Genomic DNA, 27,896 nt, shown 5'->3' with positions numbered 1-27,896 from the left:
AAAACAAAGTGTTCCTCAAAATGCTGAAAAGTAATGTTAAATTTGTACGTCGTATAAATGGTTAAAAAAAAAAAACACAAAAGTTTTTCAAGTGTGCATTCAGAATAAAGTAAACAGATGGAAATATATATCTTATCAAAAATTTGTACAGTATGTTTGGACATATTTGAGATATTACAGTTGAAAATTTGAAAAAAATGACAATTTTTTCAAAATTTTTCCAATATTGGTACTTTTAATAAATATACACAAATTATATCAGTCTCTTTTTACAACCAAAATGAAGTACAACATGTGGCGAAAAAACAATGTCAGAATCACTTGGATATGTAAAGCCTTTACGGAGTTATGCTACGTTGAACAACGCATGTCAGATTTCCAAAATTTGGCTCCGTCACTAAGGCGCAAACAGGCTTCGTCACTAAGGGGTTAAGACAAACCTAAACTCATGGACGAAAGGCCTACACTCATGGTTTGGGAGATGTGCAATCTTCAAAATGAACATACTCCCCAGAGTACTCTATCTGCTCCAAGCGCTCCCCATCAATGTCCTCAAACAATTCTTCCAACAACTGTCCTCCTTCACATCCAAATTTGTATGGGCAGATAAACCCTCTCGTATCGCCCGCGACACGCTGACAAGACCTAAAGAGGAGGGAGAACAAGGACTCCCTAGCTTTAGCCGGTACCACCAAGCAACCCACCTGGCTCGCATAATTGATTGGCACAGACACGGGGAGCTTAAACAATGGATCAGTATAGAACAAACTGCCACGTCCATACCACTGAAGGCCCTACCATGGATTCAGGATCAAATGACTACTGAATTGAGCCACCACCCCACAATCGGCCCTACCTTGGCGATAGCAGCGAAAATCCTAACAAGACCAGACATAGCCCCCAGACCCTCACCAATGTTTCCAGTACTGGGCAACCCCTCGTTCCCTCCAGGGAACGAAAACTAAGCCTTTCTTCTTTGGTTGCGGAGGGTAGATTCCGAGCTGCTCATTTTCTGCATGAAGGCCAATGGCTTACCATGGAACACATGTTAGGGATGCAAGACCCACACCTGATACTGTTTTGGCAAACAGTCCAATTAAGACACTTCCTCAACTCCCTTCCACACCCTAGCGCATTCACGCGGCCAAAAACGCAGTTCGAGACAATATGCAGCACAGAGGGTCCATCTAGACACACACTATCACTCATGTACAACATACTCAACACACAAACAGAACCACAACCCCTGGAATTCGTCCGGAAATGGGAGGAGGACCTTAAAATTACACTCTCCCAGACAAAAAGGGAAAAAATATTCATGCTCACACACTCCTCATCCATATCCAGCAAAATTCAGGAGGCAGGATATAAGGTACTATCTCGCTGGTACAGGGTGCCTACTCGCCTTACCAAAATATATCCTTCAGTCTCCCCCATGTGCTGGAGATGCGGAACGGAGCAGGGGACATTTTTACACATCTTCTGGGAATGTCATGTGTTGGCGAGCTTCTGGACAAAAGTCTGGCAGATAACCTCCAAATTCACCCATTACTCTATTCCAAAAACACCCACCTTTTTTCTCCTACACCATAACGAGATTCCTATTTCCGTTTACAAAAATTCAGTTACACGTCATCTGGTCACCGCAGCGAGATCCTGCATACCGAGAATATGGCGTCAGACAACCCCGCCATCAATAGCACTTTGGCTTAACACGATTCGAGGAGTTCTTCACAGTTTAGGCTAGATAAAATAATACATTTTATTATAGATTGTTTAAAAACATATACCACTAATGACAACTGTGGGTATCCCTCAGGGCCCTATAGCAGCCTAATCTAAAAGATATCTGGGTTGACTGGCATCATCTAGACCATCTATATATTTTTTGTCACCAACCCACATGGTGTGCTACCCATTTGTTGTGTTTTGTTCTGTGTCAGGTGTGCCCTAGAGTGGTATATGTTTTTAAACAATCTATAATAAAATGTATTATTTTTTCTAGTCTAAACTGTGAAGGGCTTCAATATAATTGTTAGACTACTGCCCCTCTGAATTATTTAGATTCGAGGAGTTCTGGATATTGAGGACCTCACAGCTACACTCAAAGGAACTGGTTTGAGTTCCAAAACTCAACAGAATACCGGAGACAATTAGAAACCAACTGATCAAGGTTATAGAGTCCCCCCATCCCCCATCCCTCTCTGTCCTTCACATACCCCTTCCTCCACTACCCTACCTCCAACGTTTCCTATTGTACCCTGTCCTGTGTCTAAGTTCGCATTTACTTCTAGTCAAGTTTGTTTCGAGTTCCAAATTCATGTAAACGTTACCACTTTAGCAAGACATGATTACTGATAAATACAATAGAACCTAAATAGAACAACAGGTTCTCGTCTTAAACAAGAGACCCTAAGATGAGGTATTAAGTGTGGTCCCCACCCAGTCACATAGTTTAAAGTTTACTCAAAGTTTAGAAACTGACAGCAATACCGCCATTGTTAACGACAGGCTTATAAAAGAAAATGTTACCAAGAATGTTGACAACGATTCTACTTTATTGTATCACATATATGCTCTGCAATGATTCTCAATGTTGTTTGTATTAAACTTGAAAATGGAAAATAAAGAATTAAAAAAAAAAAAAAACGCTGCATTAAAAAAACGCAAGTATGGGGAGCTCTTAGGCGCACCATGTACCAGGGGAAGTTTACATTAAAGGGGTTGTCCCGCGGCAGCAAGTGGGGTTATGCACTTCTGTATGGCCATATTAATGCACTTTGTAATATACATCGTGCATTAAAGGGGTTGTCCCGCGCCGAAACGGGTTGTTTTTTTTTTTCAATAGGCCCCCCGTTCGGCGCGAGACAAACCCGATGCAGGGGTAAAAAAAAAAAACGGATAGTACTTACCCGAATCCCCGCGCTGCGGCGACTTCTTACTTACCTTGCTAAGATGGCCGCCGGGATCTTCACCCACGGTGGACCGCAGGTCTTCTCCCATGGTGCACCGTGGGCTCTGTGCGGTCCATTGCCGATTCCAGCCTCCTGATTGGCTGGAATCGGCACACGTGACGGGGCAGAGCTACGAGGAGCAGCTCTCCGGCACGAGCGGCCCCATTCAGAAGGGAGAAGACCGGACTGCGCAAGCGCGTCTAATCGGGAGATTAGATGCTGAAATTAGACGGCACCATGGAGACGAGGACGCCAGCAACGGAACAGGTAAGTGAATAACTTCTGTATGGCTCATAATTAATGCACGATATACATTACAAAGTGCATTAATATGGCCATACAGAAGTGTATACCCTCACTTGCTTTCGCGGGACAACCCCTTTAAATATGAGCCATACAGAAGTTATTCACTTACCTTCCCTGCGCTGGCGTCCCCGTTGCCATGGTGCCGTCTAACTTCAGCGTCTAATCGCCCGATTAGACGCGCTTGCGCAGATGGGTCTTTTCCCTTCGGCTCGGCAGCAGCTGCGTTTTAGCTCCGCCCCCTTGTACGCGTCATCGCGTAGCTTCGCCCCCGTCACATGTGCCGATTCCAGCCTCCTGATTGGCTGGAATCGGCACATGTGACAGAGCTGAGTAACGCGATGACGCGTACAAGGGGGTGGAGCCAAAACGCCGCTGCTGCCGAGCCGAAGGGAAAAGACCCATCTGCGCAAGCGCGTCTAATCGGGCGATTAGACGCTGAAGTTAGACGGCACCATGGAGACGAGGACGCCAGCGCAGGGAAGGTAAGTGAATAACTTCTGTATGGCTCATATTTAATGCACGATGTATATTACAAAGTGCATTAATATGGCCATACAGAAGTACTTAAAGGGGTTGTCCCGCGCCGAAACGTTTTTTTTTTTTTCAACCCCCCCCCCCCCCCCCGTTCGGCGCGAGACAACCCCGATGCAGGGACTGAAAAAAAGAACAGCACAGCGCTTACCTGAATCCGGTGACTTCTATACTTACCGGTTGAAGATGGCCGCTGGTATCCTCTCCCTCCGTGGACCGCAGCTCTTCTGTGCGGTCCATTGCCGATTCCAGCCTCCTGATTGGCTGGAATCGGCACGTGACGGGGCGGAGCTACACGGAGCTACACGGAGCCCCATTGAGAAGATAAGAAGACCTGGACTGCGCAAGCGCGTCTAATTTGGCCATTGGAACATTTTAGACGGCGAAAATTAGACGGCAACCATGGAGACGAGGACGCCAGCAGCGGAGCAGGTAAGTGAAAAACTTTTGATAACTTCTGTATGGCTCATAATTAATGCACAATGTACATTACAAAGTGCATTAATATGGCCATACAGAAGTGTATAGACCCACTTGCTGCCGCGGGACAACCCCTTTAAGACTAGCACTGGAAATGTTAGCCTTAGCAAATGCTTCCTGCAAATGTTACCTTGTCAAGCAGAATTACCGATGCCAGCAACTTGAAGAACAGGTTAAACACGATATCCGAGACGAGAGCTTATCTGTGATCCTTGGATGGAATCTAAAAAGTCAAAACCTCACAGGAAAAAGTATTCTCTCCATCCGAGTGTAAGGCAGGTGCTTTGTGTAACATCGCATATGGCATTAGGGTAGGAAGCGACAGAACGACGATACAGCAAGAATACAGATAAGAACACAATGTAGCAGAATTGGACAGCAAGCAAAAGGTTAATAGTTCTCCTAAGGATCACTTACCCTGACAGTGCGCGACTTGTAGAATGAAGAAGACGCAGAGCAAAGAGAACATCTCCGCTCTGTCTGACCCTGGAGTGAGCTTCCAGTTTGAGAAGGAGAGGAAGGAGGAAAAAAGGAAGGAGGGGCTCCTAGCACAGCACAACACATCTCGTCAACCATAAGCACATCAGTCGTGAGGGTGAGCCCTCCATCCCTCCGAGGTCGGTAAAATGAGTACCCAGCCTGGTGGGGGGTAATAAATAAATTACCTGTGAAAGTGCTGCGGAATAAGTTGGCGCTATACAAACAACAAGATTTAATGGTAAAAATCGCATCACACCTGAATGCAAATCGCATGGCATGTAAGGGCACTGCGATTTTTTTTTTAAAGATACCATAACAAATAATTGGCGATTCCTAATGAGGAATCAACCAAAAATACGACATGCAGCAATTCTTCAATGTCGCCATTAGGCTGCATTCCCACGAACGTATATCGGCTCGATTTTCATGCCGAGCCGATATACGTCGTCCTCATGTGCAGGGGGGGGGGGGGGGGGGGGGGATGGAAGAGCCAGGAGCAGGAACTGAGCTCCCGCCCCCTCTCTGCCTCCTCTCCGCCCCTCTGCACTATTTGCAATGGGGAGAGGCGGGACGGGGCGGAGCTAACCGGGGAGGGTAGGATACTATATAGATGTTCCAATAGGAGGGACAGGAGGTAAATGGGCGGCAGGTGTGCACGACCCAGTGAAGGCAGCCAAAGCTTCACAATATTTGTATAGAAAGGGAAAAAAAGGGGGGGGGGGGGGGGGGGTCAGCATCCTACCCTCCCCGGTTTTATTTGTAGGCTTAGTCCCAAGAGAGGAGCATTTTGAGAGGTAGGAACTCAGCTTTCCCAGGTTAAGATATCCACCTGGTATTAATGTTAGGACCCATCTGAGAGCTTGGTCACCTGGACGTTGGTAGATGGGCCAATGTAATTTGATCAAATTATATACTAAGAACCTTGCATTATTTAATGTGGTTAGATTATAGGTTTGTATACCTCCTGATAGTGAATTTATTTTGCGTGCTGCTGCCAATTTTGGTTTCTGCCTCTACTGTATGTTGCAGCCATGGTTTAGCGTGCACCTATACATTTCTATTGGGATATATTTCCAATGGGTAGTGCTGACCCCCCTTTTTTTCCCTTTTTTCCCCTCATCATGTTATACATTTGCACCCATAAAACAAAAAACATATGGACACTGACGCATTGAACCAGACCTATATGAGACCAAGTTACGTTTATAGAACTTGACAACCCTCTGACCTCTACCGCGAAGTGTGCAAAAATAGTTTAGATGCATCGATTTAGGATGTTGTTTTTAAAGTTTTTTTTACTGTTATTTAGTTATATGGACTTCTGTTCTAATTTATAATTCTATATTCTCCTGCACGGGCGTCTGCAGCAGAATAGTGCCAACATTATGTTTTATAATTCAATAAATCCCTTTGAAACACAACTGTCCCATCATGCATCATTCCTGACAGAGTACCCGATACTGTAAGCCTCTCATGACTGCAACAGGATTAGAGTATTATGGGACTTATGAGGTTTGATAGACAGCAGGAAGGACCCCAGTGCTGTTTGGGTCACTTGTACCCAGGAGATACTGATCAATAGCAGGGACATAGCTTGATATGAAATAGCTAGTCTCTGCTCCGGTCCTGGATGTATGTACAACATAGGAGACTACTGTTACTACGCTACGAGTTTCTGGTAGATTGCATGGGCATGTGTTCTACTGTTTTTCTGCAACTTACCAAGGGTTTCTGCTGGTCAGAAAGTAGTACAGGATGGCCCGTCCTCTAGTGGCTTTTCCCCTTCTACACAGGACGATGCTGGATGACTGAGCGGCTCCTAGAGAGTAATGAGTTGCACCCCCCACGACGCTTCTCATACCAGTAGTATGCTACCTATAGCTGCATCGCTGGGTCTCTTCATCAAGTAACCCAGCCATAGCCATACAGTGAGCGTGAGTGTGGCAAGGGGAGCCTGTGGGCCCCCTAGCTTAAGGGGCCAGGTTGCAAGTGTGACCTCAATAGCTGCGCCACTGGCTAGAACAAAGCAATTCACTCAGCGCTGCTACATGTAGTATATAAAGCGGGGCGCACAAAAAGAAAAACACAACATAGTACTGTAAATACGGTATAAAGGCTTTTATTTACACTACATCTGTACAGAGGCCTCAATATCACAAAGTTAAGACGTTTGTCAGTAAAAAAGGCACAATTCCGGTCTATATTTACATTTATAATCGTTGGGTCGTAAAATTATCAAATACAAAAAAGTAATTTTGCAAATAATTTTGCTTTAGTTATTTCACGTTCGATTATGTCGTTTACCCCACTTACATCCAGAGCTGCATTCACAATTCTGCAAAGTTTCTTGCAAGTTCTCAGACAGACAGGCTGCAGGATATTACATTTCCCTGCCAACTTCTGCTCTCCGGTAAGGCATAGTGGGGGATGTAGTGTGTCAACCAAGCACTGATTCCTATTATAACCTACACTGTGTTATAGGAGCTGAGCCATAGCAATTGGAACTGTAGATACAGTTCTGAAAGGGACAGGATTGTAACATATTATATACGATGTAAGGGGATGTCCAATGAAAAGAAGTTTTCTCCTATCCTAAGAATAGGGGGCAACTAGCTGGAACCCTCAGGGATCCTTCAAATGAGGTCAAGCACTAGGCTATCTTTGGTGGTCCCATTAAATGAATGGAGTAGAAGTGCACATATGTCACCGCTGCTGCCTTAATTACAGGACATAACGGAGCCCCATTTTTGGGACTGTCTGGGTCCTAGAAGTAAGAACCCCACTGATCAGCAAGTTAACCTGTATTCTGTGGATAGGGGGATCATTTGCTCACATGGGACAACCTCTAAGATCAGAACAATCTAAGTACAACAAAGTTACTTGACTTCATATAGATTTAGATTGCATCCAGTACCGACGTCTGAACACCATTTAACGTTTTACAAGTACTATTAGTCTACAAAAAAGTTGAATTCCTGTAAATACATCACATTACAGATCCTTAGTCTTACACAAGGAAAGACTAGAAATAATGGGATGAAACTAAAAGAGGAGACACAAATTAGAAGAAACTTTTTGACAGTGAGCGGAACAGCTTGCCATGGGAGGTGGTGATTCTTCAAACAGAGGCTGGACAGACATGTCTGGGATGATTTAGTGATCCTGTATTGAGCAAGGGTAGGACCAGCTGACCCTGGGAGGTTCCTTCTAACTCTACCATTCTAGGAGTTACACCCTGTATTATATTCCAGAGCTGCACTCGCAATTCTGCTAGTGCAATCACCATGTACATTACATTACCTAATTCTGTACTGATTCTGCATTATACTTCAGATATGCATTTACAATTCTGCATGCTTCAGAGCTGACCTCTCCAGGTGTTCTATGTTACTATGTTTTTACTAGTACAAAGTATAGTCTTGACACCAAGTTCTGTACATAATTTGATGTACTGTAGGAAAGCTAAGGCAGTATTCAGATGCAAGTTGGGACTGGAAAACTCTGGCGCAAAACACATGGGACAGCACATGGGCATATGCTGTCCAATACTCACAGCCCCTACATATGTGAGTAGGAATAGCCCACGTGGCTATAATGGGTCCGTGTGCTGTCTGTATAATCCATGAACAGCACACGGGCGCAAAAAATATGCCCATCTGAGGTGTACCTGACAAGTTTGTTGACAGTTTCCAAAATAAGCAGCAGAATAGTGAGTACAGCTCTGGGGAATATAGGATGTAACTCAGAATCAGAACAGGAAAAGCAATGTAATATATGTAGACAGGGACTCCACCAGCAGAATAGTGAGTGCAGCTCTGGAGTAGAATACAGGATGTAACTCAGGATCAGTACAGGATAAGTAATGTAATGTATGTACACAGTGACTCCACCAGCAGAATAGTGAGTGCAGCTCTGGAGTATAATACAGGATGTAACTCAGGATCAGTACAGGATAAGTAATGTCATGTATGTACACAGTGAGTGCAGCTCTGGAGTGTAATACAGGAGGCATGGGTATATAAGGCTTGGTTTATTATGAGCATGTGCCACCAGGAAGACCCCAAGTAATCCTCCTTCTTAACTGGGGGAAGACCGTACTAATTCTCAACAAATATGCAGTATGCAGCAATAAATTAGAGTGGACGGACAACTTAGTATCATATAATGGCTAACAGGTCCTCTAGAGCAGCTCTCTAGTCTGGCTAATGGGAAATTCTAAGTAGGTGAGTGCCCTCTATGATGCCCATGTGGTCTCACAAGGTACAGGATGGGGGGGGGGGGTGAAGGAAGCAGTCTCATCCAAACTCACTCAACCGTGCCCTGCACTCAACTATTATTCCTACTGCCACCAAGTAGTTTTTGTGAGTACAGACGGCCCATCTACTAGTAGTGGATACATATGCTGCCCCATCTGCCAACTCAAGTGTGCAAATCAACTGGGAATATTACTAGAAGAAACCCTAGAAAGAGGCTGCCCTGAGAATTATATAGGCAAAGATGGCATTTACACTTGATCCTTGGGGGGTACTGTAGATGAGGAATGTCCCTTGTCCGTGGGGTGCCCAGACTTTCCAAAGTTTTTGTGGACTGGCGATCACGGTGATGATGCCGCCTCTATGCACAGTTGCTATATATTCAGTGAACCTTGTCTATTAGATGACCACGCTCCTTCCACTCCTGGAACTGCGATCCTAAAATATAAAAAAGAAGAATTCTCTTATTCCAAAACTCTACTCCAATGATCGTGGGGACACAGATGGGAATTAGACAACTTGGGTGAAACCTGCAGATTTCAGATCCCTTTTATTCCCTTTCATGGTATCAGTAAATGGGCATTTTCCCCATGTCTGCTTGAATGGGCGGCCCTTCCGCATGTTTTGAGCCAATCAGAAGTCTTTCCCTGCTGAAACAATCTGCAGCTCCATCCTCCTTGCCGTTTAATTTACCGTTTTAAGATACAGTCACAAAAGTTGCGAGCGCAATACTGAGCCGAAAAACTTAGCCCAATATTGCAATTGCGATCGCGTGATTCGAAAATGCAAGATAAGCCATTTCTGCTTAAAAAAAAAAACACATCAAGCTATGAAATTGGAATTTTCACGTGTGTTAAAAGATTCCAAGTGCTTCCCATAGACTTCAATGGTAAAACAAAATTGAAAGGCACTGACTAGAGATGAGCGAACGCGTTCGTCCGAGCTTGATATTCGTGCGAATATTAGGGTGTTCGGGATGTTCGTTATTCGTAACGAACACCATGCGGTGTTCTGGTTACTTTCACTTCCTTCCCTGAGACGTTAGCGCGCTTTTCTGGCCAATTGAAAGACAGGGAAGGCATTACAACTTCCCCCTGTGACGTTCAAGCCCTATACCACCCCCCTGCTGTGAGTGGCTGGGAAGATCAGGTGTCACCTGAACATAAAAGTCGGCCCCTCCCGCGGTTCGCCTCAGATGCGGTGTGAGTTAGATGAGGGACAGTGCTGTTTGTACCGGAGCTGCTGTAGGGAAAGAATTGGTAGTTAGTGTAGGCTTCAAGACCCCCCAAAGGTCCTTATTAGGGCCACTGATAGCTGTGTGTTGGCTGCTGTTAGCAGTGGCATTTTTTTTTTCTCAAAATCGGCTCTGCAGAGCGTTGCACCTGGCATTAGGGACAGAAGTGCTGCATAGGCAGGGAGAGTGTTAGGAGTGAGTGTAGCCTTCAAGAACCTCAACGGTCCTTTCTAGGGCCATATTTATCCGTGTGCAGTACTGTCCAGGCTGCTGTTAGCTGTGCTGCATTTTTTTTGGGCTTCTCAAAATCGCCTCTGCAGAGCATTCCACCCTCCATTGATACTGCAGGGAAAGAATTGTATAGGCAGGGCCACAACACAGTTATTATTCATAGAATATACGCAGTGCTGCCTTTTGGTGGAAAAACAAGTGGAAACAAATCTATTTGTCCAGCCTCTGTCCGTCCTTACGGGCGGTGGACACGTGTGAGCTGCGTGAAAAACATTGCTAAATCATACGCACCCAGCTACGCTTTACTGCTGGCTTCGCCATTTGCTTTCCTTAATTGGGAAAAAAAATACCTGCTCTGCCAGAGTTATAATAACTCTGCTACCCTCACGTTCTGTGACACATTAGCAGGGACACAGCACAGTTATTAAACTTCTCATGTTCATTGAATATACGCAGTGCTGCCTTTTGGTGGAAAAACAAGTGGAAACAAATCTATTTGTCCAGCCTCTGTCCGTCCTTACGGGCGGTGGACACGTGTGAGCTGCGTGAAAAACATTGCTAAATCATACGCACCCAGCTACGCTTTACTGCTGGCTTCGCCATTTGCTTTCCTTAATTGGGAAAAAAAATACCTGCTCTGCCAGAGTTATAATAACTCTGCTACCCTCACGTTCTGTGACACATAAGTAGGGACACAGCACAGTTATTACACTTCTCATGTTCATTGAATATACGCAGTGCTGCCTTTTGTTGGGAAAAAACTGAAAACAAATCTATTTGTCCAGCCTCTGTCCGTCCTAACGCCTGTGGACACGTGTGAGCTGCGTGAAAAACATTGCTAAATCATACGCACCCAGCTACGCTTTACTGCTGGCTTCGCCATTTGCTTTCCTTAATTGGGAAAAAAAATACCTGCTCTGCCAGAGTTATAATAACTCTGCTACCCTCACGTTCTGTGACACATTAGCAGGGACACAGCACAGTTATTAAACTTCTCATGTTCATTGAATATACGCAGTGCTGCCTTTTGGTGGAAAAACAAGTGAAAACAAATCTATTTGTCCAGCCTCTGTCCGTCCTAATGCCTGTGGACACGTGTGAGCTGCGTGAAAAACATTGCTAAATCATACGCACCCAGCTACGCTTTACTGCTGGCTTCGCCATTTGCTTTCCTTAATTGGGAAAAAAAATACCTGCTCTGCCAGAGTTATAATAACTCTGCTACCCTCACGTTCTGTGACACATAAGCAGGGACACAGCACAGTTATTAAACTTAGATTATTCATTCACTAGAGGCAGTGGGGCCTTTCGTTTTCCCAAAAGGGCAAAAATTATATTTGGCCTGCAGTCTTGCGCCAATTTATTTCCTGCCTGTTAAATCAAATCACTGGTAATACAGCATGCTGAGGGGTAGGGGTAGGCCTAGAGGACGTGGACGCGGCCGAGGACGCGGAGGGCCAAGTCAGGGTGTGGGCACAGCCCGAGCTCCTGATCCCGGTGTGTCGCAGCCGACTGCTGCGCGATTAGGAGAGAGGCACGTTTCTGGCGTCCCCACATTCATCGCCCAATTAATGGGTCCACGCGGGAGACGGTTATTAGAAAATGAGCAGTGTGAGCAGGTCCTGTCCTGGATGGCAGAAAGTGCTTCGAGCAACCTATCGTCAACACGCAGTTCTGCGCCGTCCACTGCTGCAAATCCGAATCCTCTGTCTGCTGCTCCTCCTTCCTCCCAGCCTCCTCACTCCACTACAATGACACCTGCTCAGGAGCGGGAACACTCCCAGGAACTGTTCTCGGGCCCCTGCTTAGATTGGGCAGCAGCGGTTCCTCTCCCACCAGAGGAGTTTATCGTCACTGATGCCCAACCATTCAAAAGTTCCCGGGGTCCGAGGGAAGAGGCTGGGGACTTCCGCCAACTGTCTCAACAACTTTCTGTGGGTGAGGAGGATGATGACGATCAGACACAGTTGTCTTGCAGTGAGGTAGTAGTAAGGGCAGTAAGTCCAAGGGAGCAGCGCACAGAGGATTCGGAGGAAGAGCAGCAGGACGATGAGGTGACTGACCCCACCTGGTGTGCAACGCTTACTCAGGAGGACAGGTCTTCAGAGGGGGAGTCAAGGGCATCAGCAGGGCAGGTTGCAAGAGGCAGTGCGGTGTCCAGGGGTAGAGGCAGGGCCAGACCGAATAATCCACCAAGTGTTTCCCAAAGCGCCCCCTCGCGCCATGCCACCCTGCAGAGGCCAAGGTGCTCTAAGGTCTGGCAGTTTTTCACAGAGACGCCTGACGACCGACGAACAGTGGTGTGCAACCTTTGTTGCGCAAAGCTCAGCCGGGGAGCCAACACCAACAGCCTCACCACCACCACCATGCGCAGACATATGATGGCCAAGCACCCCACAAGGTGGGACGAAGGCCGTTCACCGCCTCCGGTTTGCACCCCTGCCTCTCCCCCTGTGCCCCAACCTGCCACTGAGATGCAACCCTCCTCTCAGGACACAGGCACTACCGCCTCATGGCCTGCACCCACACCCTCATCTCCGCTGTCCTCGGCCCCATCCAGCAGTGTAGTTCAGCGCACCGTTCAGCCGTCGCTTGCGCAAGTGTTCGAGCGCAAGCGCAAGTACGCCGCCACGCACCCGCACGCTCAAACGTTAACCGTCCGCATAGCAAAATTCATCAGCCTTGAGATGCTGCCGTATAGGGTTGTGGAAACTGAGTCCTTCAAAAGTATCATGGAGGCGGCGGCCCCGCGCTACTCAGTTCCCAGTCGCCACTACTTTTCCCGATGTGCCGTCCCAGCCCTGCACGACCACGTCTCCCGCAACATTGTGCGCGCCCTCACCAACGCGGTTACTGCCACAGTCCACTTAACTACGGACACGTGGACAAGCACAGGCGGGCAGGGCCACTACATCTCCCTGACGGCACATTGGGTGAATTTAGTGGAGGCTGGGACAGAGTCAGAGCCTGGGACCGCTCACGTCCTACCCACCCCCAGAATTGCGGGCCCCAGCTCGGTGGTGGTATCTGCGGAGGTGTATGCTTCCTCCACTAAAGCACCCTCCTCCTCCTCCTCCTCCTCCTCTGTCTCGCAATCAAGATGTGTTAGCAGCAGCATGTCGCCAGCAGTCGGTGTCGCGCGGTGTGGCAGCACAGCGGTGGGCAAGCGTCAGCAGGCCGTGCTGAAACTACTCAGCTTAGGCGATAAGAGACACACGGCCCACGAACTGCTGCAGGGTCTGACACAGCAGACCGACCGCTGGCTTGCGCCGCTGAGCCTCCAACCGGGCATGGTCGTGTGTGACAACGGGCGTAACCTGGTGGCGGCTCTGCAGCTTGGCAGCCTCACGCACGTGCCATGCCTGGCCCACGTCTTTAATTTGGTGGTTCAGCGGTTTCTGAAAAGCTACCCACGCTTGTCAGACCTGCTCGTAAAGGCGCGCCGGCTCTGTGCACATTTCCGCAAGTCCCACACGGACGCTGCCACCCTGCGCACCCTGCAACATCACTTTAAGCTGCCAGTGCACCGACTGCTGTGCGACGTGCCCACACGGTGGAACTCTACGCTCCACATGTTGGCTAGGCTCTATGAGCAGCGTAGAGCAATAGTGGAATACCAACTCCAACATGGGCGGCGCAGTGGGAGTCAGCCTCCTCAATTCCTTTCAGAAGAGTGGGCCTGGTTGGCAGACATCTGCCATGTCCTTGGTAATTTTGAGGAGTCTACCCAGGTGGTGAGCGGCGATGCTACAATCATTAGCGTCACCATTCCTCTGCTATGCATCTTGAGAAATTCCCTGCAAACCATAAAGGCAGCTGCTTTGCGCTCGGAAACGGGGGCGGGGGAAGACAGTATGCCGCTGGATAGTCAGGGCACCCTCCTGTCTATTTCTCAGCGCGTACAGGAGGAGGAGGAGGAGCATGAGGAGGATGAGGAGGAGGGGGAAGAGACAGCTTGGGCCGCTGCTGACGGTACACCGGCTGATTGCCTGTCATCCTTTCAGCGTGTATGGCCTGAGGAGGAGGAGGAGGAGGAGGAGGATCCTGAAAGTGATCTTCCTAGTGAAGACAGCCATGTGTTGCGTACAGGTACCCTGGCACACATGGCTGACTTCATGTTAGGATGCCTTTCTCGTGACCCTCGCGTTGCACGCATTCTGGCCACTACGGATTACTCGGTGTACACACTGCTCGATCCACGGTATAAGGAGAACCTGCCCACTCTGATTCCCGAAGAGGAAAGGGGTTCGAGAGTGTTGCTATACCACAGGACCCTTGCGGACAAGCTGATGGTAAAATTCCCAGCCGACAGCGCTAGTGGCAGAAGGCGCAGTACCGAGGGCAAGGTAGCAGGGGATGTGCGTAGATCGAGCAGCATGTACATCCCAGGCAGTGCAACAGTCTTTAAGGGCCTGGCCAGCTTTATGGCTCCCCACCAAGACTGTGTCACCGCTCCCCAGTCACGGCTGAGTCGGCGGGAGCACTGTAAAAGGATGGTGAGGGAGTACGTAGCGGATCGCACGACCATCCTTGGTGACGCCTCTGCCCCCTACAACTACTGGGTGTCGAAGCTGGACATGTGGCCTGAACTAGCGCTGTATGCCCTGGAGGTGCTTGCTTGTCCTGCGGCTAGCGTCTTGTCGGAGAGGGTGTTTAGTGCGGCTGGGGGAATCATCACAGATAAGCGTAGCCGCTTGTCAACCGACAGTGCCGACAGGCTAACACTCATCAAGATGAACAAAGGCTGGATTTCCCCAGACTTCTGTTCTCCACCAGCGGACAGCAGCGATACGTAAGCAATACGTAGGCTGCACCCGCGGATGGAAGCTACGTTCTCTCTCACCATCCAAAACGGGGACATTTCTGCTTCATCAATCTGTGTCTAATATTCCTCCTCCTCCTCCTCCTGAAACCTCACGTAATCACGCTGAACGGGCAATTTTTCTTAGGGCCACAAGGCTCACTCAAATAATTTTTCAGAACAATTTTTATAAGTTTCAATGCGCTTAAAAGCATTGGAACTTTAACTTGAACCAATTTTTCGTTACACTGGGCTGCCTCCAGGCCTAGTTACCACTTAAGCCACATTAACCAAAGCGATTAATGGGTTTCACCTGCCCTCTTGGCTGGCCATGGCCAATTTTTGGGATGTACATTAGTACTGTTGATACAGCAATTTTTGTGGGCCCTCGCCTACAGTGTAATCAAATTAATTTTTAGGCCACCTGCATTACAGCTGACGTTACCTCAGCTGTGTTGGGCAATGCAATGGGATATTTTTGTGTACCGCCGGTGGGTTCCAGGGACCCACCCATGCTGTAGGTGCACACGGAGTTTTTAATACATCTGTACACTTCTAAAGAACCCGTCTGACTGGGGCATGCAGTGTGGGCCGAAGCCCACCTGTATTACGCACGACATTACTACCTCAGCTGTGTTGGGCAATGCAATGGGATATTTCTATGTACCGCCGGTGGCTTCCTGGCACCCACCCAGGCAGTGGGTCCACAGGGAGTTTAACCTACATGTGTCCACTTGTAAAGAACCCCAGTCTGACTGGGGCATGCAGTGTGGGCCGAAACCCACCTGCATTAACCCTTTCCAGTCCACTGTGTGACCTGTGAAGACATTAGGGTTTAAGGCTGTACAGCTCCGTTGTTGGTAGACGTCCGTCGGGGTTCTCTTACTGTATATTGCCAGCCTCTCTGCTGTCGGAGCCTATCCTACGTGTCAGCTCATGCAGTACTGGCTTTAGCCAGCATATAGCGCCGTTGTATAACAGCAGAAAAAGAGTAAGCCCCCTAGGAAAACCATATACAAATTGGATTGGAAAGGGTTAAGCACAACATTACTACCTCAGCTGTGTTGGGCAATGCAATGGGATATTTCTATGTACCGCCGGTGGCTTCCTGGCACCCACCCATGCTGTAGGTGCACACGGAGTTTTTACTACATCTGTACACTTATAAAGAACCCCAGTCAGACTGGGGCATGCAGTGTGGGCCGAAGCCCACCTGCATTAAGCACGACATTACTACCTCAGCTGTGTTGGGCAATGCAATGGGATATTTCTGTGTACCGCCGGTGGGTTCCAGGGAGCCACCCATGCTGTGGGTCGACAGGGACTTCACAATAGGGAGTTGTACCTGCCTGTGTCTATGAATTAAAAAGCCCGGTCTGACTGGGGCATGCAGACACCTTGACAGAATGAATAGTGTGTGGCACATAGGTTCCCCATTGCTATGCCCACGTGTGCAGCTCCTGATGGCGGTGGCACAGGATTCTATTTCTCATTGCTTCTGTACAGCATTGTGGGCTATCGCTCCGCCACTTTTAAAGAGGGTCGCTGCCTAGCCGTGCCAACCTCTGCAGTGTGTGCCTGCGGTCCCTCGTCATGGCAGACGCAATTCTAAATAGACATGAGCGTGGTGTGGCATGAGGGCAGCTGAAGGCTGCCCAGGGACACTTTGGTGTGTGCTGTGGGGGGGGAGGGGGGGCGGTTGGGCAGCATGTAACCCAGGAGAAGTGTCAGTGGAGTGTCATGCAGGCAGTGATTGTGCTTTGTTGGAGGTAGTGTGGTGCTTAGCAAAGGTATGCCATGCTAATGAGGGCTTTTCAGAAGTAAAAGTTGTTGGGAGGGGGGGGGGGGCACTCTTGCCGGTATTGTGGCTTAATAGTGGGACCTGTGAACTTGAGATGCAGCCCAACACGTAGCCCCTCGCCTGCCCTATCCGTCACTGTGTCATTCCCATCACTTTCCTGAATTGCCCAGATTTTCACACATGAAAACCTTAGCGAGCATCGGCGCAATACAAAAATGTTCTGGTCGCCCATTGACTTCAATGGGGTTCGTTGTTCGAAACGAACCCTCGAGCATCACGGGAAGTTCATTCCGAATAACGAACACCCGAACATTTTGGTGTTCGCTCATCTCTAGCACTGACATGCACATCTCATGGCATAAGAGTATGTTTTGGGTTTTTTTTTTGTAAAGTTCACATAGGAAATAATGGGCGATTCCTTCCATGGAATCGCCCCCCCAAAAAAACAAACATGCTGCGATTTTTAAAACTTGCAGCATCACTGAGTGAAAACTCGCTCACATAACTAGATCCACTGGAAAGAATGGGATCCGTATTCGTGCATCTCACTAAACTGGTGCGGGTTTCTCGCTTGTGTGAATAAGTAAGTCCCTACACTGAATTTTTTGGAGACTAAAGAGGTTTCTGACGCATTTACACATTTAAAGGGCCTGCAGGCAGGAATAAGAACTGCAGTCTGTTGGCTGGTGAGGCCACTCGGGCATTAGTACACGCATACCGCGTGTCTAGCTGTATAACAGTTTTGGTTCTATATACCATTGAAAGTGTCCTGTCCTTTTATTGTAACCTTGCATACGGTCTATATACTCTTAGTCAGCAGCCTATTTTGTGTCTTAAGGGCCAAGTTATTATCATAGTCATGTTGCAAAAGCCATAACTTGTTGCATTAGTCATAGGAGGGCTTGTTTGTCTTTTGGCCAGAGTTGTATAATTTAACCCCTTGACGCAAGTTTACATCCCAGGCACACGGTACTAAGGCCTCCCTCACTCGGGTGTTTTTGTACAGCGTTTAGCACTGCTTTTTCAGCACAGCGCTAAAAGACTGTACAACGCTCCCATTCACTTCAATGGGGCTGCTCACACGAGGCTGAAGATGCAGCATCTTCAATGTTGCGCTTTGACAGCGTTGCATGTTCTATTTTTGCCCATTTTCAGCCCTGTGTTGCCCATTGAAATGAATGGGCAGCAGTTTCAGCACTGCTGAAAACGCAGCACAACTTGGTACCGCGCTTTTGGCAGCACTTAAAAAGGAAAAAAAAAATCACTACTCATCCTGCAGGTGATGTTGCTGTAACCGGCAGCACTCCCAGGACTTGTCAGCCGGCAGAGGAACTTTTTCTCTGGTGACAGGGATTTGAAATTCCCGCCTCCAACAGGAGATTGCTCTGATTGAATGGCTATGATTGGACGCATCCAGTGCTGGCTCTGGTTGGCTCAGCCAGCTGTCACTCAGCGGCTGCCAATCAGAGCAATCAGCTGACTTCACAAGGTCCCAACAGTGGCGCCGGGGACAGAGACTTCACCAGCTAGGCAAGTGTTGATTTTTTTCTTTTATCAGCAGCCTTGGCTGCGCTTTCAGTTGTGCTGTAAAAGGAAGTCAAAACGCTGGCATAACGCATGCCAGCGCTGCTGAAACCGGGCGAACCTGCACTGAAAAATGCTGCGTTTCTGCAAACGCCTGTGTGAGGGAGGCCTAACGCAGCAGGGCGTTAACATATGTCCTGTGGATGGCACGGGCTCTGAAGTGAGCCTGCACCATACTGCAACTGAAGCTGGAGGTGACTGACAGCTGGCCTCCCACTGCAACATCGGAAGAATACCGATCCCTGCTGTTAACCCCCTTTATATGCTGCGATCAATGTAGATTGGGACATGTGACTGGTTCACAGAGAAAGCACTCCCTCTGTGACATCATCCACCCTCCATTATGTAATGGAGGAGGGTTGATGGGTTGTCATGGCAACTAGACACTAGACAATGGTGCCCGGGCCTGTCGTGACCTGTGATCGTTATTGTAAGTACTTCAATTCATAATTATAGCCTTTCTGGTCCCTAAAGAGACATATCAAAAAATAAATAAATAAACATCTATATAAAAACAGCTCCTAATATTGAGTTCGTGGTTGGGTTGTCTTACCGAGTGTCTGGCTGCAGCATTTCGCTGGTTTTTGCTCTTTCCAACTGTGATGTCCAATGATTTGTAACTAGGCGGTCTGTCCTCAGGCCACTCATATGACTTTGGACGTCTTCCTCTTCGGTTTCTGTGGTGGCTGTCCTCAACAGAACTACACGAATTGCGTTCACTTGGTGGAGAATGACTCCTCCTTCGACGAGTATAACGGTCAGGGCTCCCTCTTCTCCCGGATCTTCGCTCTCTCTCAGGTGACCTTTGCCTATCGGAGCTGTAGTTGGACCGACCTCGACGGTCGTCATAATTATAGTCATCGCTGGGGCTCGTTCGGTCACGTCTAAGAGGGGGTGAGAAGTCTCACGGGGTTGCCGTGTTCCATTACATTTTTAATTTTCCACCAGTGAAGCTATGTGAGGCAATGCTTTTTTGCAGGATGAGTTGTAGTTTCCATTGGTACCATTTTGGGGTCATAGAGACATTTTGATCAGTTTTCATTGCATTTTTTTTTTACAAGACAAATGAAACACAGTATTTTTTTCATTTTGGCATTGTTTGCTTTGTTTTTTTATTGCGCTTTATTGTGCAGTATAAATAAAATGTTACCCTTATTCTTTGGGCCAATGCAACAATGGAAATATCAAATTTATATAGATTCCAAATCCCATTAAAGTCAATGGGAGTAAAAATCAGGTTCACTAATTTGCTCTCCAGAAGGTCCCCAATGCAGCCAGAACCCCCCATATTGCATGGGAATACCGTCACACATCTAGGGAACGCTGCTTAAAATAGTGTACAGTGATGTGGGGGTCACTCATAGCACAGGGGTGTCACTGAAAACAAAATAAGGTCCACATAGGGTCTCCTAGATCAAAAATTGCACCAGCTTTGCAGGTGTGCTGCTTGGATTAAATGCAATCTCATGAATTTTACAAGGACGAATTCTATCAGGTGAACAGAACAGCCAAGCTCAGGCTTGTGTAGTGAGCAGAAGTCAGCAGGAGTAGCCCAAGTGGGTGCACTAACTCTGACCTTATCATGATGGTCGCTACCCGGCCTAAAGTGGTGGCTCATGTAGTAGGTGGGATTGCAATAGGGTTCTTAGTGATAACTATTAGCAACTGATGTTACGTCCAATGTGACGCCAGTGCCTTTGCAGGAGGGTGTTGCGGTGATGAAATAAAGAAAGCAGTCCATGAAAACATCCGTTAAACCAAAGGCACACAGTTTACTAGCATTGAGAAATACAGACCAATCACCAAAAACACAGTGGTGTCTTACCTCCTCATTGGCTGATGGGTCCCCCGTGAGGTGCACCTGCTCCAGTCATTACACGAGTTCAGCAACAAGATGCAAAAATTAGTGCCACATGTGTTCCTATTCAACTGCTACTGCAAGGCCATACTCATTATACTACACAACATAGTAAGCCAGAAGTAACCCTCATTGTAACATTTGTTACAATGCATCAGTGTAGAGATTATATATAATGATATCCTGGAATGGATGCAACTGTATCAAACCCTCAGCTGTGATAAGTATTCAGGCCAGCTCACACAGGCAGATTATCTCTCAGTGCGCTGTTCGTATTTTTCACTGACTGGAAATGGACGGCACACGGAACCATTAGAGTGAACTGGTGTATTCAGGCGAACCGACGCTCCGCATTAAACACAGCAAGTCCTGTGTTTAAAAACACCTAGCTTTAACCATACTCTGTATTTGATGAATCTTTTCGGGAAGAAGCAATCATCCACCTCAGTTGTCAGTCGCAGCGGAGGATCGCGAAGTTTCTCCAGTTGAAAACAATGGTAGACCTTGCATCGCACGTGCCTAACACAGGGCGTGATGCTGCCGCAGGCCCGATTAGAGACAATGGGCGGTGCGATGCGAGAGCACGCAGCAAGATAGAACATGTTGTAATTTGTTTCCCACACAGTAAAGCACCGTGGTTCAGAGTGCTCGGCTCCTTCGTCTAGCCTCATTAGTAAACAAGCAGGTTTAACAAGTGTAGTTTCAAATCCTACTTTTGTTCCCATTATTGCTAACTACTGACTAATTAGTAGCATATCTAATTTTGTCTCGCAACTGAATACATTGTACTTTTATTTACACATCAGTAACCTTTTATTTTTTTCAGATTACTTCCAACAGGAGCGAGCAGTGCCTCCCTGCATCTCCAATTTCAAGTTGGTAAATCCTCCATCACTGAAATTGTGAGATGTACATGCAGTGTCATCTAGCAGAAGTTGCATCCAATTACGATGACTTAACCCTCCGAAAATACATGGCCAAGTGTAGCTGCGGGCTTAAAAAGACAAAACAAATTCCCCCAATTGCCTGGGTGCAGTTGATGGCAGATCTCTATGCTGACGACACCCAGTTATACACCTCTTCCCGTGACATCTCTGCACCTTTCCTCCAAAACATCACCGACTGTCTGTCCGCCGTCTCTAACACTATGTCCTCTCTCTACCTAAAACTAAACCTCTCTAAAACTGACTTACTGGTGTTTCCTCCTTCCACCAACCGACCTCCTCCTGACATCTCCATCTCAGTGTGTGGCGTCACCATAACTCCTAGACAACATGCCCGCTGCCTTGGGGTCATATTCGACTCAGATCTCTCATTTACTCCCTACATCCAGTCAGTGGCCCGAACATGTCGGCTGCACCTAAAGAACATCTCAAGAATCCGGTCCTTTCTTACCATAGACACGCTGAAAACGCTTGTTGTTGCCCTCATCCACTCACGGCTCGACTATTGCAACTCGTTGCTGGTCGGCCTCCCCTGCACCAGACTCTACCCTCTCCAATCCATCCTGAATGCGGCAGCCAGGCTCATATTACTGTCCAGCCGCTACTCAGATGCCTCTGCCCTGTGCCAGTCACTGCACTGGCTGCCAGTTAAATACAGAATTCAATTTAAACTTATTACCTTCATCCACAAAGCCCTCCACAGTGCAGCGCCCCCCTATATCGCCTCCCTCATCTCAATCCACCATCCAGCCCGGGCTCTCCGCTCGGCAAACGAAACTAGACTGCACACCCCTCTAATTCGAACTTCTCACTCCCGCCTCCAAGACTTCTCCAGAGCAGCACCGGTCCTCTGGAACGCACTACCAAAGAACATCCGGGCAATCCAGGACTCGAAAAACTTCAGGCGTGCTCTAAAGACGCACCTCTTCAGGGATGCATACCGCATTCCCTAAACAAACCCTTCTGCACACCGCCTGATAACATGTTTCCTGACCTACTGACTGCAATCCCTGCTAGCCGTCATAAACCGCTCCTGTAGTCATATTGATCCTGCCGTCGCATAGCTAAATGTCTGACTGTTGTCTGTATATAGCATCCCTCACTCTCCAGCACGCGATACTGTGCACACCTCCAGCCATTTTACCTTCTGTATCACCCCATTACTTGTAGTATGTAAGCTCGTTGGAGCAGGACCCTCACCCCTATTGTTTCCATCAACTGATTACTATGTAACCATGGTTCTGTTATATTTTGTACTTTTGTCTTTCTGTATTTCCCCTGTCTATGTAAGCGCTGCGGAATATGTTGGCGCTATACAAATAAAGTTTTATTATTATATTATTATCTATACAGGCGATTCAGTCAACTCATGCTTCTAAAATAAAGCATATCTGTGGTCCTGATGGCGGTAGCTGATGCACATAAATTAGTTTGCGTCACAGAAGGGGAAACAAAAAATTAAAAACAATCACAGAATATGTCCGTTACTTACTGACTGAGGAGTGCATATAGATGCATCCTCTCACCATGCAGGTAGCCGACTACCAAATGGAGGAGCCAATAACACCTGTGCAGGACACCGATGAGACAACCACTCACACTGCCTCCCGATAATGAGGGGGGTGGATGCTTGGTGTACACTCCCACACATAGTGGATACAAGGTGCCAGACCATTCTGATATATGTAGTTCACCATGCAGACCAGCAACCTATTAATGACACCATGATAATTCAGCGGGTTGCCCTGCATTTCCAACAGTGAACCACATTGGTACTGCCACCCTGGGCTCCCCCTGGAGTCTTCAAGCCACACTGCATGTGAATGATAGATAATAAATGCAGGTGTTATTGGCTCCTCCATTTGATAGTCAGCTACCTGCATGGTGAGAGGATGCATCTATATGCACTCCTCACTCAGTAAGTAACGGCCATTTTCTGTGATTGTAACAGATTAGTTTGCATTGATGTTAGGGCCTCTCGAGTGCTGTAAACTTCAGCAATTGGGATGCAAATTCTTCAAGAAGGCGTTATGCTCCCAACCTCCAGACATCATCTGGGAGCCACACATCCTGTCCCCTTTTGTTATGGTATTGGATGAGGCTTCCCTCTAATGTCCAACGTGCTGCGCCCATACTCATGAAGAGGACACAATGCCTGGAAGAAGATTTTTAATCACAAGGTGAGCTGGGCACGTTGAGTGGTTGAGTTTGCCTTCATGGTTAACCAGTGGAGAGTCTTAACTATGGCCATCCAGGTAGACCCCCAACACAGACTGTTCTTGTGAAGGCATGCTGCGTGCTCCACAATTCTCTATGGGAATATAGCCCTGTACATGTACTACACGCTTACTTTGACAGCGACATCAACTGGGGTCCTGGCTGTCCCACCACTTCGGGTGTCTATGTGAGAGATCACTTCGCTGATTACTTCATGAGTTCTGAAAGTGCTGTGCCTTGGCAGTACTCTAGAAAATGGAGTCCTATTCCTTTCACTAACACCACCAACACTATATTGTTTATTACAGGTAGCCATCTTATATGCCACTGTAATACATTGTCTTTTCTTTAAAAATAAGACTTGCAGAATGTTTAAAGAATAGAAAGGACTTGATTGCTGAATATTCCAAAGAAAAGATTGAGAAAGCAGACGCCGTGGCCGGGGGCGAAGCGGCCTGTTCCCAAACATCATCATGTTATACATTTGCACCCATAAAACAAAAAACATATGGACACTGACGCATTGAACCAGACCTATATGAGACCAAGTTATGTTTATAGAACTTGACAACCCTCTGACCTCTACCGCGAAGTGTGCAAAAATAGTTTAGATGCATCGATTTAGGATGTTGTTTTTAAAGTTTTTTTTTTACTGTTATTTAGTTATATGGACTTCTGTTCTAATTTATAATTCTATATTCTCCTGCACGGGCGTCTGCAGCAGAATAGTGCCAACATTATGTTTTATAATTCAATAAATCCCTTTGAAACACAACTGTCCCATCATGCATCATTCCTGACAGAGTACCCGATACTGTAAGCCTCTCATGACTGCAACAGGATTAGAGTATTATGGGACTTATGAGGTTTGATAGACAGCAGGAAGGACCCCAGTGCTGTTTGGGTCACTTGTACCCAGGAGATACTGATCAATAGCAGGGACATAACTTGATATGAAATAGCTAGTCTCTGCTCCGGTCCTGGATGTATGTACAACATAGGAGACTACTGTTACTACGCTACGAGTTTCTGGTAGATTGCATGGGCATGTGTTCTACTGTTTTTCTGCAACTTACCAAGGGTTTCCGCTGGTCAGAAAGTAGTACAGGATGGCCCGTCCTCTAGTGGCTTTTCCCCTTCTACACAGGACGATGCTGGATGACTGAGCGGCTCCTAGAGAGTAATGAGTTGCACCCCCCACGATGCTTCTCATACCAGTAGTATGCTACCTATAGCTGCATCGCTGGGTCTCTTCATCAAGTAACCCAGCCATAGCCATACAGTGAGCGTGAGTGTGGCAAGGGGAGCCTGTGGGGCCCCTAGCTTAAGGGGCCAGGTTGCAAGTGTGACCTCAATAGCTGCGCCACTGGCTAGAACAAAGCAATTCACTCAGCGCTGCTACATGTAGTATATAAAGCAGGGCGCACAAAAAGAAAAACACAACATAGTACTGTAAATACGGTATAAAGGCTTTTATTTACACTACATCTGTACAGAGGCCTCAATATCACAAAGTTAAGACGTTTGTCAGTAAAAAGGCACAATTCCGGTCTATATTTACATTTATAATCGTTGGGTCGTAAAAATTATCAAATACAAAAAAGTAATTTTGCAAATAATTTTGCTTTAGTTATTTCACGTTCGATTATGTCGTTTACCCCACTTACATCCAGAGCTGCATTCACAATTCTGCAAAGTTTCTTGCAAGTTCTCAGACAGACAGGCTGCAGGATATTACATTTCCCTGCCAACTTCTGCTCTCCGGTATGGCATAGTGGGGGATGTAGTGTGTCAACCAAGCACTGATTCCTATTATAACCTACACTGTGTTATAGGAGCTGAGCCATAGCAATCAGAACTATAGATACAGTTCTGAAAGGGACAGGATTGTAACATATTATATACGATGTAAGGGGATGTCCAGTGAAAAGAAGTTCTCTCCTATCCTAAGAATAGGGGGCAACTAGCTGGAACCCTCAGGGATCCTTCAAATGAGGTCAAGCACTAGGCTATCTTTGGTGGTCCCATTAAATGAATGGAGTAGAAGTGCACATATGTCACCGCTGCTGCCTTAATTACAGGACATAACGGAGCCCCATTTTTGGGACTGTCTGGGTCCTAGAAGTAAGAACCCCACTGATCAGCAAGTTAATCTGTATTCTGTGGATAGGGGGATCATTTGCTCACATGGGACAACCTCTAAGATCAGAACAATCTAAGTACAACAAAGTTACTTGACTTCATATAGATTTAGATTGCATCCAGTACCGACGTCTGAACACCATTTAACGTTTTACAAGTACTATTAGTCTACCAAAAAAATTTAATTCCTGTAAATACATCACATTACAGATCCTTAGTCTTACACAAGGAAAGACTAGAAATAATGGGATGAAACTAAAAGAGGAGACACAAATTAGAAGAAACTTTGACAGTGAGCGGAACAGCTTGCCATGGGAGGTGGTGATTCTTCAAACAGAGGCTGGACAGACATGTCTGGGATGATTTAGTGATCCGGCACTGAGCAGGGGGTTGGACCAGCTGACCCTGGGAGGTTCCTTCTAACTCTACCATTCTAGGAGTTACACCCTGTATTATATTCCAGAGCTGCACTCGCAATTCTGCTAGTGCAATCACCATGTACATTACATTACCTAATACTGTACTGATTCTGCATTATACTTCAGATATGCATTTACAATTCTGCATGCTTCAGAGCTGACCTCTCCAGGTGTTCTATGTTACTATGTTTTTACTAGTACAAAGTATAGTCTTGACACCAAGTTCTGTACATAATTTGATGTACTGTAGGAAAGCTAAGGCAGTATTCAGATGCAAGTTGGGACTGGAAAACTCTGGCGCAAAACACATGGGACAGCACAAGGACATATGCTGTTAATGCTCACAGCCCCTACATATGTGAGTAGGAATAGCCCACGTGGCTATAATGGGTCCGTGTGCTGTCTGTATAATCCATGAACAGCACACGGGCGCAAAAAATATGCCCATCTGAGGTGTACCTGACAAGTTTGTTGACAGTTTCCAAAATAAGCAGCAGAATAGTGAGTACAGCTCTGGGGAATATAGGATGTAACTCAGAATCAGAACAGGAAAAGCAATGTAATATATGTAGACAGGGACTCCACCAGCAGAATAGTGAGTGCAGCTCTGGAGTAGAATACAGGATGTAACTCAGGATCAGTACAGGATAAGTAATGTAATGTATGTACACAGTGAGTGCAGCTCTGGAGTGTAATACAGGAGGCATGGGTATATAAGGCTTGGTTTATTATGAGCATGTGCCACCAGGAAGACCCCAAGTAATCCTCCTTCTTAACTGGGGGAAGACCGTACTAATTCTCAACAAATATGCAGTATGCAGCGATAAATTAGAGTGGACGGACAACTTAGTATCATATAATGGCTAACAGGTCCTCTAGAGCAGCTCTCTAGTCTGGCTAATGGGAAATTCTAAGTAGGTGAGTGCCCTCTATGATGCCCATGTGGTCTTACAAGATACAGGATAAGGTGGTGAAGGAAGCAGTCTCATCCAAACTCACTCAACCGTGCCCTGCACTCAACTATTATTCCTAATGCCACCAAGTAGTTTGTGAGTACGGACGGGCTATCTACTAGTAGTGGATACATATGGTGCCCCATCTGCCAACTCAAGTGTGCAAATCAACTAGGAATATTACTAGAAGGAACCCTAGAAAGAGGCTGCCCTGAGAATTATATAGGCAAAGATGGCATTTACACTTGATCCATGGGGGGTACTGTAGATGAGGAATGTCCCTTGTCCGTGGGGTGCCCAGACTTTCCAGAGCTTTTGTGGACTGGCGATCGCTGTGATGATGCCGCCTCTATGCACAGTTGCTATCTATTCAATGAACCTTGTCTATTAGATGACCACGCTCCTTCCACTCCTGGAGCTGCGATCCTAAAATATAGAAAAAGAATTATTTTATTATTGCAAAAACCTACTCCAATGATCGTGGGACACAGATGGGAATTAGAAGACTTGGGTGAAACCTGCAGATTTCAGATCCCTTTTATTCCCTTTCATGGTTTCAGTAAATGGACATTTTTCCCATGGTTGCTTGAGTGGGCGGCCCTTCCGCATGTTCTGAGCCAATCAGAAGTCTTTGCCCACTGAAACAATCTGCAGCTCCATCCTCCTTGCCGTTTAGTTTACAGTTTTAGGCTACAATCACAGAAAAGG

At 46.9% G+C, this 27,896-nt stretch overlaps 2 protein-coding genes and 1 long non-coding RNA gene across 3 annotated transcripts in view; all 3 read right to left on the bottom strand.

The window, feature by feature from the left end:
• Positions 1–4,778, bottom strand: part of LOC136625297 (nectin-3-like protein) — a 76,918-nt gene extending 72,140 nt beyond the window's left edge. Inside the window, exon 1 of the mRNA XM_066599385.1 lies at positions 4,689–4,778. The gene's annotated coding sequence lies outside the window, so the exon portion shown is untranslated. The remainder of the gene's footprint in view (positions 1–4,688) is intronic.
• A 2,076-nt stretch (positions 4,779–6,854) lies between these two features.
• Positions 6,855–19,555, bottom strand: LOC136625296 (uncharacterized). Its single transcript, XR_010792534.1, has 2 exons — positions 19,209–19,555; positions 6,855–9,442 (listed from the first exon to the last, which is right to left on the bottom strand). It is a non-coding gene; the product is annotated as an uncharacterized lncRNA (long non-coding RNA).
• A 5,576-nt stretch (positions 19,556–25,131) lies between these two features.
• ILDR1 (immunoglobulin like domain containing receptor 1) overlaps positions 25,132–27,896 on the bottom strand; it is a 43,587-nt gene continuing 40,822 nt past the window's right edge. Inside the window, exon 8 of the mRNA XM_066599384.1 lies at positions 25,132–27,614. Within this exon, the coding sequence (XP_066455481.1) occupies positions 27,576–27,614 (39 nt within the window). The 3' untranslated portion in view covers positions 25,132–27,575. The remainder of the gene's footprint in view (positions 27,615–27,896) is intronic.

The sequence above is a fragment of the Eleutherodactylus coqui genome, chromosome 4 (genome assembly GCF_035609145.1).
Source record: "Eleutherodactylus coqui strain aEleCoq1 chromosome 4, aEleCoq1.hap1, whole genome shotgun sequence".
Taxonomy (NCBI): domain Eukaryota; kingdom Metazoa; phylum Chordata; class Amphibia; order Anura; family Eleutherodactylidae; genus Eleutherodactylus; species Eleutherodactylus coqui.
This window is presented reverse-complemented; position numbering and strand designations above follow the sequence as displayed.